Source organism: Plecotus auritus (assembly GCF_963455305.1).
Source record: "Plecotus auritus genome assembly, chromosome: 2".
NCBI classification, from domain to species: Eukaryota; Metazoa; Chordata; class Mammalia; order Chiroptera; family Vespertilionidae; genus Plecotus; species Plecotus auritus.
In genome coordinates this window covers 57,957,264-57,970,823 of record NC_137771.1, presented here as the reverse complement: position 1 = coordinate 57,970,823, position 13,560 = coordinate 57,957,264, and the positions used below count along the sequence as shown (strand labels likewise).

At 41.8% G+C, this 13,560-nt stretch overlaps 1 protein-coding gene across 1 annotated transcript in view; it reads right to left on the bottom strand.

Annotated features, from left to right (window-relative positions):
• Positions 1-3,361: 3,361 nt before the first annotated feature.
• The window catches only part of ST6GALNAC5 (ST6 N-acetylgalactosaminide alpha-2,6-sialyltransferase 5), a 173,378-nt gene continuing 163,179 nt past the window's right edge, over positions 3,362-13,560 (bottom strand). The window contains exon 5 of the mRNA XM_080658017.1: positions 3,362-5,888. Coding sequence (XP_080514143.1) covers positions 5,657-5,888 — 232 coding nt within the window. The 3' untranslated portion in view covers positions 3,362-5,656. The remainder of the gene's footprint in view (positions 5,889-13,560) is intronic.

Genomic DNA, 13,560 nt, shown 5'->3' with positions numbered 1-13,560 from the left:
CTAGTGTTTTTCCTACAGTTTACAAAATGAAATAGAGATTACACAATTGTGGAAGAGTAGATGATGAAAGAAAGGAATTCTGTGCTTAAGAAAGTAATGATTATAGTCCCTTGTCGAGGTAGCCATTGGTTGCTAACTCACCCTTACTGACTTTATGCCATCTTGCCTTCACAAGCAACCTGGAGGTAACTGATAGCAGGTGCTGGCCAGGTAGTAACTCAGGAGCCTGGAATGCTCCACCTTTCCCATGAGTTCTTTCCCCTCCCATTTGGGTAGAGATGAAACCATTTTGGATCGCTTCATAGAAACACAAGAGTTCTGTTTTTTGGGTTTTTTTTTTGTTGTTTGTTTGTTTCATTTTGTTTTTAAGACACCTGTAAACTTAATTTTTATATACCCTCAGTAACCACCAGTTGGATTTCCAGCAGCTTTTGGAAGCTGTCAAGTTCAAGGCAATCTGTAACTCATCTCATTTTAGCCTCCCTTTTGTAGTTGAACCGCACAAGTCAGAGCCCACACTGCCCTTCTGCGTATGGTATAGCCTTTGTCAATATTAAATTTAATTTGTGCCACTAACAGCGAGGACACAAAGCTTGCTGAACTTTACTTCACCTGTGTTCAGTACAGCCAGCATTAGCAAACCCAATGAGTTCAGCAACATTATTCTACCAAAATCTAGGTCAGCTCTGCTGATTAAAAACATTATACACTTGCCACCTCTTAAATGTTTTATCACCTATTCTGTCTCCTGTACATCTTAAATGGAAGACTATATATCAATTACCAATCCAATAGGTACAGGTCAACATTAAGAGGTTATAATCAACAACAGACATTTATTGAGTGCCTATTGTGTGCAAGGCACTGTACTAGGCATGAGGCTACAAAGATAAAGGAGAAACAGTTCCTGCTCTCAAAGAGCTTACAATCTAATTAGACTAACAGGACACATACATAAGAAGACAGAACAACCCAAGGTAGTATATAACATTAGGGCTCTAAGTAGAAACAAACAGGAGTGCAGCGCTTTTTTTTTTTTTTGCATTTCCATGTTGGTTCAATACCCTGAGTTGGTGGGGACAAGTGAGCTAGAATAGAGGGGTTACTCCTGTTCATGTTTGAATCTTGTGGACACTCTACCACCTCTCTCCATTCCAAATTATCTGCTGGCATATGCTAGAACCTAGGCAGTTAGGTTCCCTCCAAGGTCTTAGCATCAGTTCTTTTTTTGAGGTGGCCTTTTGATAGGGTGACTCACTATCCTGGTTTGTCTAGGACTGTCCTGATTTCAATACCAGGAGTCCATGTCTTGGTCCTCCTTCCCTCTCCTACTCCCCTGGGAAACCAGGATGGTATTTCAAAGACCCTTTTCCTCTCACCTAATATGGTCATGGCAGGACCCACTCCAAACGTGTTCCTAAGATAGGTCTCTAGTTTAAAAAACTACAGGGGAGTCTTCAACAGCCCCCAAAGACTGCTGGTTTAAGAGCACACTGAGGACAACAAAAAAGCCTACCATGAGAGAATGATAGCAACAAGACGAAATGAGGTTTAAGAGAGAAGCAATGAGGATGGAAGAAGTAACGAGGTCAAGTATGAAATCTGCAGGCGTATAGTCACCTGACAATTCAGTGAGAGAGAACAGAGACCCTTCTCTCAGAGTTGGTCTATTGGAAAATCTCAATCATTACCCCCTTGGAAGCCAGGGTATATTTCTGAAACGAGGCCATGCCTACATGAGGGTAAATATTTGGTCTATTGTAAGTAGGTACTTAATTGTTTAAATAACACTATTTTAGTCCTAACAGAATTTCAGCGTTTCCTTCCACTTTTATCTAGCATTCATTTAGCTTTGAAATCAAGATTTTTAATCTTTGAGGGGGGTTTTTATTTAAAAAACTATAGAGGCCCAGTGCACGAAATTCATGCACAGGTAGGGTCCCTAGGCCTGGCCAGAGATCAGGGCCAATCGGGGCTTTCCAGCTCCTGGCCAGAGCCTTCCTTCTGGCTGTGGCTGGGGCCTTCCTTTGTTCCATGCTGCCCCTGGTGGTAAGCTCACGTCATAGCAAGCAATCGAACCCCTGGTCTCCTGGTTGAACTCCCAAGGGGACATTTTGCATATTAGCCTTTTATATATATAGATGTGGTTATAGCCGTCCACTGTGGCTCAGTGGTTGAGCATCAACCTATGAACCAGAATGTCATGGTTCGATTCCTGGTCAGGGTACATACCCAGGTGGTGGGCTTGGTCTCCAGTGGGGGAGATGGGGTGTGCAGGAGGCAACTGATTAATGATTCTCTCTCATCATTGATGTTTCTATTTCTCTCTCCCTCTCCCTTCCTCTCTGAAATCAAGAAAAATAATTTTTTTAAAAATGAGGTTATATCCTTTCATTTAAATGTAATTCAAATAATACTCTCAACAATAAAGGTTAAGAGAAATAAATAAATAAATAAATAAATAAATAAATAAATAAATAAATGAATGTAATTAAAATAGATCAGTAATGGAGAGAATTTCAGAAAACAAACGTAATCCGTCTTGAGAAGTTTTGTTTGGGAGCTGATGCACATATCTAGTAGTCACTAAGGACTCCACAAAACCATACACAATTCTCTCTTTTAGATACAATACTTTGTGTTTTGCTTTCACTTATTTTTTGAAGAAAAGCTCTAACTCTGAAATCTTAGGAAGTTGCTGAACCGCCCCAGTTTTATGTCTAGCCCTTAGGAACCCATACCAGGGTTAGTGAAGCGCAAGGACTCAGTTACCAAACACCCATCAACCACAATGGAAACCACACAGCGAAGTCCCCGCACAGCACACTGAATATTCACCTCCTGATGTTCTTTTAATGTACGCTTTCTTGGGTGAATATTTACTATAGAATATTAAATGCAAGTTCCTCTTTTCATGGGCCATTTGAAGTGATTGATTTTGTTTGTGAATTCCTGTATCTTTGCTCATAATGGCTATCTATTGTAATGGCCTCTGCCAAATGTTGTTGCGTTGAAATAACAGACGCCATGGATCGTCCAGCTGTGGCTTTGTGCTACTGGGGTCTTAGGCTAGGAGGAAGCTGATGACACAGCTGGGGAGAGAAGAAAACGGCATGTAACATAACGAGTATGACTTAGGCTTCAAACACAATCAGATACTGAATTCACTGAGGTCTGTAAACATGGTTTTATAGTCACCTTTTATATCAGAGTTGATGCTTAATGGTGTTGAATGGTGTTAAGACTGATAGTTATGAAATAGTGGCAATATAAGAATTCAATTGCCCACAACCAGGTCCATCAGCACAATCTATCAGAATTCTAGGCATTTTCTTTAAATGCTGTAATAAAACCACTGCCTAAGCGATAATTTCTTACATTTATTTATAGCATGTTTTAAAAAATATAAACTCACACACTCACATGTCCTAGCTACACATATATTTAAAATATTTCCCAGTGAAGACAGAAATTTCAGAATTTGTTGGTTTTTTTTCACTCTTTTGGATATTTGAGAGGGAGGAGTTACAAAAAAAGAAGCTATCATTAGGTCTTTAAAAAACAAACAAACCCTAAAACTTGAAGATAACACAGACATTTGAGATATTATTGGATTAGTAATATGTACTTCTTTGCATTTCCCAAGTATGCTTTCTTAACTGTCCATAAAAATAAAAGTAGTTAAAGGAGCTACTTACATTTGAACAATATAATCCCTTTAAGTGATGGTAAGGGTGGCCTGCAAGTCAATTATCTAAAATTTATACACTTTTCAAAGGTTCATAAAGTATTGTGTATTCAGAGTCCATGCTGCAGAAGAGATTGTACTGGAAAAAAATTCTCTTTACAAACTATGAGACAATTTATAGGACACATTCCAATATGTTTTGAACAGACATTTCAATTGTACTGGCTTTTGATAGCTCAAGCCACACCACGATAACACCAACTTCATTTGCTATATGTATAAATATCTAGGCTGTGTTTGCATCTCAACAACCAGACTCCAGGTAATTAATAGTACTAGTTAGAGCAGGGACATGGAATCTTAGTACTGATTAAGGACAGGGAAAAGAACTGGTAATGTGAGACAACTTCTTGAATCACAAATCAGGTCATGTTCTGTAAAAACAATGTCAGTCTTCATACCTGGTATGTGCTGGTGCCTTCAAATTTGGCATTAGAGAAACTAACGCCTCTTAATCCATGGGTAAAAAACAACACTACTATATCTCTTAAAAGACTATTTTTGAACAATATTACTTACTTAAATGAAAATCTTTCATACCGACTGACCTTGGCTCTGAACAAAATAAGTCCTTCACACTCCTCCACACCAGGGAATGAATGGTGGTGAATATAATGTAAGATCTGCAGGGAGTGAATCTAAATAGTTCATAGGATAAATGAGTGATATGATAGGAGAATTCTCCTGACAGACGCACAGAAGTGCAGTCCCTTGCTCTTGTAGTCAGGCAACACCATGGAAGTTCTCTCTCTTCTCTCTCTCTCTCAAAGCAGGGAGTAGATTTTAGTTACTGGGGACCTGGGATAACGTATGTTTTTTAATCACAAGAGGGAGATAGGTAGCAGGGCAATATGAAAAGCCCCCTAAAAAGGCCCCTGCTACTGTGGGAGCCCCATCATTCCAAGTTCAAGGTCCTGAGATGGCTCAAAGTCCCGTAGAATTTCAGGTTTGGAATGAAATGTTAAGAGGTCATCTAGTACAGTGACATCATTCTGCAGAAGAGGAAACCAGGGCTTAAGTGAACTCCATCAATTATTACTTAAGGAAACCATCTTTCAGTTTCTCTTCTTAGTATCTTTCTGTGTTAATGATACAGTATTTGGTTTTCAGTTTTGTCATTTGGAGCATTTCTGCACCTTGGAAAATGTTATAGCTATTCTGGACGCCTAAGGGTTCAGAAAAATGCAAGACAACATTTCCAAGCAAAAATTCCAACTGCACGCTGACAATGAGCATTGTGAGCACAGCAACTCATCAACCCGATTCCAGGCCTTTCCAACCATTATTCGGGATTCAAGAGTTAGAATAAGTTACCTAAATAAAGATAGGGCTAAGTTACCACATAATAATCTATAAAAATACTGGCCTAGAGTACACTACAAAACTCTCCATAAATAAATACTGGGCATTTGCTTTATGAAAGTCCATGGAGCTGTGCTCATCAGAAACACTTTCAGGCAGCTTTGTACAAACCACACACACAGGGGCCAACTGTTGACAAAGGTTATAGGTCAGGTCAGGACACACCTTAATAGAAAAATGTCTTTAGACACGGCATTTCTATAAAGGAATACAACTAATAAATGCTGTTGAGCTGCTCATGTTTCAGTTTTGAAGGCAATACTTAAAGAGATCCAAATGTAATCATGGCAGCATCATTGAAATAAGAGGTCTGCTTCTTTGAAAGGGAGAACACACATCAGAGTGCATTAATTCTGGCATTTTCCTGTAAGCCAGCGGCACTGTTTTGTAGTCACTTCTCGTAGGCATCTGCACATGGTACTTCTTGAGGAGTGAAGCTATTTCCTGCCAGTTCTGCTCCTCTTTCGTGTCCGGGGCTCAGGAAGTCCAGTGGCCTGGTGTCTGGTACAGTGGGTGCTTGGGGTTTCGGTCTGACATGTTCATTCCTCAGAACACAGGTTTATTCTCAGGATGATTTATAGCAAGTGATTCTGGTTTCCAGTCTGGTTGAAAAAAGTGAATATTGAATGTCCGTGCCCAGTTCTTAAAGACTCGTTTCTCCGTGATGAAGCGATGATGACTGCCCTTCCGCCCTCGCTCATGGGACAGGTACATTGTACATTCATCTGGTCCAAAAGGTTCATAATAGTGATAAGGGACTGAAGGGTGATTGGGATCCCTGTAGAAGGAAGATTAAATAAGTCATTAAAGCCAAAAAAATAAAAAAGTTCCTTTGACTGATTGAGGTAAGCATTATCTTTAATAAGCTGATAAGCACAAATCATATTTTCAAGTTAAATGAATTTCAACAAATGTTTTTATTCTGATGTTTAAGCAATAAGCAAGCAGAGAGGTTTTGATGTTGTGAAATAAAAACAGTGGCCATCATTATCAGACAGAGAGATTCAAACAGTACAGTAGGATGTACCAGCTTTTTTTGGGATTCAAAAACTATGTATTATTAAGACCCAACTAGAGTCTCTACTTCTACTCTTGCACCCATACAGTGTATAACTGCAAGCATCTCTAGAGATATTTGTAAAATAAAAACAGATCATTTCCCTTCCCCATTCCAACTCCCAAATGGTCCAGGGACATACAATTATACTAAGAGAATGGCCTTATAGGGTGTTAGTGATCTGACTCCTATCCAGAGCCTTCTCCTAACCCAGTGGTCGGCAAACTCATTAGTCAACAGAGCCAAATATCAACAGTACAACGATTAAAATTTCTTTTGAGAGCCAAATTTTTTAAACTTAAACTTCTTCTAACATCACTTCTTCAAAATAGACTCGCCCAGGCCATGGTATTTTGTGGAAGAGCCACACTCAAGGGGCCAAAGAGCCGCATGTGGCTCGCAAGACGCAGTTTGCCGACCACTGTCCTAACCCACTTGACTTTGTCCCCTATATATGCTGCAGTCATACTGGCCTTCTGGTTGTCAACCCCTCCAAGCTTGTCCCAACTTTGAGGCCTTTGCACTAAGGGCCATCACCTGGCTGGAACATGGTTTCACCAGCTCACTCCTCTCACCTTTGAGGATGGACTCAAATGTACTCTCCTCAGAGAGGCTGTACCTGGCGCCCACCCCTCCACACCCTCTCACTCGGATTTATTTTCTTTATAGCATCTGTCTGAAGCTGCTATTGTTTCCTTGCTCATTGTCTGTTCACGAGGGCAGGTCTTTGTCTTGTTCTTAGTAGATGCTCAATAAATAATTTTTGAATTTCTGTTGTTGAAAGCAATTTATACGGAGCTAGAGCTACACAGCAAGCCTCTAAAGACAATCTCTTCTCCAGGTATGGAAGGCTGGTGATCTTAATTTGATTGCTTGAAAGAGAAAGAAGACAGAAGTCCCAGTGCCTTCATTTTCCTCCTGTTGTCCAGAGAGACAACAATGTACTCAACTCTAGAGTCTCTAAACCCAGAAACTCCAAATCCTCAGTCCCCACTGTGCAGCCTGACAGTCCCAACATCTTCATGTCTATATCCATCTCCACTTCAAACAAGAAACACTGGCTCATGTCTTCAAGGTTGTGTGTGCCCTTGTTGTAGGGTCACTAAAATGTCTAAGACCCAAGAGCCCTGGTTTCAGACTGGTTTTCATTCTAGGCCAGTCTACTCCACCTCTTGTGTCTTGAAGTCCAGACGGTAAGTTAGTTATGATATCCCAATAGATAAGTCTTCGTACCCTGAGCTAACCAGTCTTGGGGTAGAGAGACTATGCTCTTTTTGGTCTCTTCTTAGCTCTCTTCTTAAAAGGGCAAGGCAGCTCTCAATGGGTAGAGCATTGGCCTGTGGACTGAAGGATGCCTTGGTTGAAAGCTCGATCCCCGGCCCTGGTTGGGGTAAGTGCACAAGAAAACCAGTTGATGTGTCTCCCTCACATCGATGTTTCTCTCTCTCTCTCTCTCTCTCTCTCTCTGTCTCTCCTCCTCCCTTCCGCTCTCTCTAAAATCAATGGAGAAATAACCTCAGGTGATGATTAACAAAACACACACACACAAAACAAACAAACAAACAAACAACAAAAAAGGGCCAGGCATTCCAGAAAACCACCTTTCAGCACCTAGTGTCCTGTGTCCCCTCCAGTCCCAAAGATGCTCGTCCCGTTAGAACCTATTCATTTTCTTTGGAGGAGATCAATACACAAATGGCTTTTAGAGTGGCAACTCTACTGGAGTCAGGGATCGAAGTATTTTATCAAGAGGGGTGTCAAGTTTGTAGCTCTGACAACAATAAACCTTTGAGCTGCCTCTCCTCGGAGGTTAAAGTTCTTCCAGGAAGAGAGATTTATTTTGGTCATGCAACATTCAAACATTCCTCATCCTGGGTTGGATGCTGTGCTGAATGAATACTTTGCATCTCTATTATGCCCGTCTGGGAAGTATCTGTATGTTGGGTAGTGAAACATCAGCAACTGTCCTGTCTAGTTATGACAGATATCACTTATTTACTTACCCTAGAAATTGGAGTCTCCTTAATTAGAAGGTGTTTTCCATATAGAAAATGCATGCTAGGAAAAGAGTAAGTTGGAACTACTACTATGAAAAAAAGAAAAGAAATAGAATCTTGTGAGACAAATCTCCCTAAACTCCCATGGCATAATTTGGGGAACCATGCCAAATTCATGCTGCCATGGTCTACCTGGGGTTAAGCTTCTAATCCAGTACAGATCAGGCTTTAAATCTGATTCCTCTAAGTTTTGGACATATTCTTGGCATCAATCTGGACTGAAGAAACAATTAGGTTTCTAAAAATAACCATGAGATTGATTTGGCACCTGGAATAGAGGGAAATTGGAAACCAGCTAAAGGATGCTGGAGGATCAATTTCCTCATTCAGGATGACCATCACTTTGAATGAAACCCTATCTGGCTCTATATTGACTACCTAAAGGGAGAATTAAATTTACATATTTGGTAAATTTAATTCTTGATTTCAAAGGTGTCCAAATCAGTGGGGGTTGTTTGCATCCATTACGACTCTGTCCAAATGGCAGACACGTGGTTTGTGGAACTGAGGAGGCAGAGCTGCAGCCCAGCTGTAATCCACCTTTCCATTCAGAAAGCAGTTCAAGGTCAAACCTGACTTTCTAAAGGCTGCCGTGGCTGTTTCCTCCTTCACCTGATCTCTGTGGAAACAACAATAAATATCAGCAGAAATGCCACACCAGGAGGCCACGGTTGTAAAGGGAGGATCTGGCCCCAAGTCCCTGTTTGGGGCCAGGGGAACTGAAGGAGTGAAGGTGTGAGGCAGGGGCCATAGCTAATCACAGAGCCAGTTACCTAAGCGGCCGCAGACTGTCATCAGTACTCCAGGGCCAGAACGGGAGCTAATCCTGCAGAATAATGTGAGGAGGAAATTTTTGTTTTCTTTATGGAGGAAGCAGGTGGGGAGAATGAGAGAACTCACATTTAGTGCACACGGGGAGCTTTAAAGAAATACCGTTGTCTGTGTTCCACCTTCATAGATTCGGATTTAATTGACTTGGAGAGGGTCCCAGGCATGGGTATTTAAAAAAGTGCCTTAGGTTTCAGTATCAAAATAAATAATGACAGTACTGGATTATAAAACCCATAAAATAAAATAAATATCCACGAGTCCATGATGATCTCAATAAACAACCGAGTAATTAAATAAATGAGGGAGATGAAATGGCATTTCCTTAGAGAAGAATTCCAATGAACAAATCTAGAAAGAATGGGGGAATAGAAATCACCATTAAAAGAGCATAGTAATTGTTGCAGGCAAGATGCACCAATGAATAGAACATTAGATAGGAGAAATGGGTTATTTGCATATAGTATCTTTCCCCAAGCTACTTATTAATGACAAAGGGGAAAATAGTAACTTTACAAGGAGTAAACTCAGCAGACAGCACCTCAACCAAGTGATAAAGGTTAACATGGCCAGCAATGAGACTTTTTGACAGCATGTACCTCTTGATATGAGATGCTAAGGGCTTATCTCTTCTGTGATATCCTTCCCCGTAATGTGTAACCTCAACCTAGTCACAGAAATACAAAGCGAGGGACATCCTACAGTAATGACCAGTATTCTTCAAAAACATCAAGGTCATGAAAAATAAGGAAAGACTGAGGCCACAGATGGGAGGAGACTCAGGGCACATGACAAGGAAAAGCAAAGGCATCCTGGGTTGGATCTTCCAAGGAGTAAAGGGCATCAGTAAGTAAACTGCAGAAATCTGAGTAAAGTCTAGTTGCACTGGTATTAATTTTGTAATTTTGATCATTGGACCATAATTATGCAAAATAGTAACGTCAGGGGAAGCTGAGTGAAGGGTAAACCAGAACTCTCTATATTATTTTTGTAAGTTTTTCTGTAAGTCTAAAACTTGACGATCAAAACATAAAATTAAAAAGTTATAATAATGTTACAAAGCTCCTTAGGGGATTCTTCTATGCAGCCAGGTTTGAGATGGCTGATTTAGTTAAATACCTGCTAAGGACTTGGTGCTTAACTTACATTACCGCATTTACCCCTCCACCCATCTAAGGTAAGTATACCTGCTGCATTTGATAGGCGAGTGTTCGTCACCCAGGCAGAGTCCAGTGCCTGGCTTTAAGCACGTAGCCTCATTCACAGGCCATCCAAGATGCTAGACTTGACACTTTCAACCCCAAAACCAGTGCTCAGCACTCTACATAGACCAATGTATCTAATCCTCACTGCACCCCAGTGAGGAAGGTACTGTCATTATTGCTATTTTACAGATGAGAAAACTCATGCAGAGAGCAATTGGAGAACTCTCAGGGCCCAATTTTGGACCAAAGTTGTCCTCTTAAGAGTGAGGCTTTGTGTCTTGGAAAAACTCCTGTCTCACCACGTGGGTATCTGTACTAATGGCACCCCAGGTTCCCATTGGGGTTGGCAACACATGGTTGGGAACAACTTTGTCCTTTCGCATTTTCCCAAGCACCTATCCACAGAGGGGCCCCGAGCTTGGTGCAGCCGATTAGGGTGCGAAGCAGAGGCCTCATGCTCATGGGCAATCCTGCCCACTAATGTCAATGGCAGCGGGAGTTTGTCATGCCCCATTTTTCAACCTTCTAAACTTTAGAATCTAAAGCTAAGCTGTACAACTGGAAAGAAACCTTATAACATTAACAAGCAAGGGAGGATAATTGCATTTCCGGATATGATCTAGGTGAGCCCTGCTCTTGGTTTGTCGCTGGATTATCTATAAGGAAAGAATGATGCCTTTGCTTCTCTCTAGACACTCTCTCTGAACACTCTTCTTATTCTTGGCATGGTGCTTGGCATATACTAGGTAGTCAGGAAATGTGTGAGGAAGGGAGTGAAATCAATAACTGTCAAGTGTCTGCGTTGTTCTGAAATTGGCTTGCAGGGGGGCCTTTGGGAACACTGTGTAGCATTCAGAAGAAAATATTCCTAAAACAGGCCTTCCCGAACATCTGCCTCAGGCTGATGAGACCCACGGAGCCTCCTTTATTCTGCTGCCTGATTCCTTGTCTTTGGAGCCTCTTTTGGAAGGTAAACTGCCGCACACCTTAGAAGTTGGTGGAATACTTGTGTATTTGGGGCACACTGAGCACCAGGACATTGCAGCTGTTTACCCACCTTCGGGCAAAGAGCCAATGTGAGTCACCTGAACTTACCCTCCAAAACCAAGGAAGCTCAGGTGGTGCCATAACATCTCACAATATATCAGGGATGCTGTACCCACAGGAGAGAGAAGGAAGGTAAAGAAGACCCCTAGTGACTGGCAAGACCTGGTCAAATTATGGCAAAGAAAGAAGAAACAATAAGCATCTAGGAAGAAAGACAACGATATATTTAAAGACTATGTCATAGAATGTGAACCACACAGGTGCATTACCACTTCCTACCTGTCCTCTGTAAGCATCTGACCCCACGTGTGCACTGTGGCAGTGCAGGAACTTTCTCTGTTATGCTGGCAGCTTTATTCATGTTCACAAGCTAATAATTCTAGCAGAATCAACTCTCTGATACTCACGATGCCTTTGAGATGTCCTTCACATTACAGATGAGATATTAATTTAGTTCCATGACAGTGATCACTCTGAGTCATTACTCCTCTAATTAAGACTGAAGAAATAATGGGTAGCTGAGAGTTGTAAACTTGGTAATGTGTTAAGTATGACCAGAAATAAGATTATTAGATAGAATTTAAATGCTGGGCCCATTATTATTGCCAATAATTTACAATGAAAAATAAGATGAAAAATACTCGGTTTGGAAAGCAATGATAACAGATCTTTTCACTGCAATTTATAGCCCACCGAGGGAGAGTGGATTGGCTTCCTGTGTGGGTATGGCATGATTTAAGGTCCACGGTCCACACAATAGTGTATTTTGATGCTGTCTAGAATGCAGCATGGGATGGGTTTTTCTCCAGCTTTCTGAACACGGACGAGCATGGAGTCCGGTAAAGGCAGGATAGACATTGATGCCTGACGCTGAGCCCCTGTTGGAGGACCCAGTGCCGGCTCTGGTTGAGAATGAAACAGGAGGCCACCAGTGACTTCTGAGGACCCTTGAAATCTGAATTTGCCATTTGCGATTACACTTCTTATTCACCTGACACTTTTGGTCTTGAGATAAGTTTAGAATCAGTCTCTTAAACGTCGTCAAGGAAAGGGAGGTTTTAAAATTCATCTATTAAGCCAACCCATATTAAAATACACAACAAGTGCAAGACACATGACAAGTGCTAAAGCTACACATGTGGACATGACCCCTCCTCTGAAGGAGCCTGCAGGCAAATGAAGGAGACGGGAAACCAACCAACGAGGTGGGGCGGGGGAAGGAGGCCCAGGTGGGGTCTGACTCAGCAAGGAGGTCGGAGGACGAGGAGGAGGGCCTGCTGCATCTGACACAGTGAGTCCTGCAGACCTGAGTTGAAATCCTAGCTCTGCACTATCTGCTCTGCAAGCCTGGCCAGCTGGTTCACGTCTTCCAGCTTCCTACGTAAAATGATGATACTAACAACGCTTACCTCATGGGATTATCATAAAGGTTAAGTGAATTGGCACATGGATTCATATTAAGGGTAGGAGGGGGGCATGTGGTATGTACAGAAAAAAAAAAAAAAAACAGCCGTTAATATTCTTAGTAAAGAACCAGCAGTAATCTGGAGAAAGGGGCGGATGTTCCAAACTAAGGGCAAAGGGACTGGTACAGCAGGGCGAGCTCCTTTATGCGTTTTTCAGTCTGGCTGAAACACGTCTGTGGAAACAGAGACGATGAGACTAAAGTGGACACAGAAGCCAGGTCCTGAAGGGCTTGTGTGCTAAGCTAGGGAGTCACAAATCTGACTGTCATTTAAACGCTGTCATTTAAACTCTGTTCTAAAAGCTTTGCGGGGGAGGGAGCCCAAGGATTTTAAGTGACAGTCAGATTTATGACACTCAGGTGACTGAAGGCAAAGACCCTATGTCATTCATCGTCAATTAAGTCCCCAGTGCCTAGTACACGTATGCTGAATGAATGAAAGTCTCTTTGTCTCTCGGATTAATTTAGTAAATGACTTCTTTTGAGGTTACTAATCGTGCCTTAAGTTCCAAAAAGGTTATTTTTTTTAAAAAAAATGAACAGTTGTCTCTCTTTTTGCTGAAATCTGGCCCCATGTGGCTAACTCTTCATTCCAGTGAGAAACTGGGCACTTGCAGGAAGCAATGGAACGGGGTGAACAGCCCGTGATGTCCCATGAGCAGCTGGAGGCCACATGAGGACAGTTCTCGATAGTGAAGAGAAATGGGACCCAGCTCACATAGGAGGCTATGCCGGTCCTTCCCTTCCCAGCAGCCAGGCCTCCTCACCTCTGAGCACCATTCGTTAGTGCT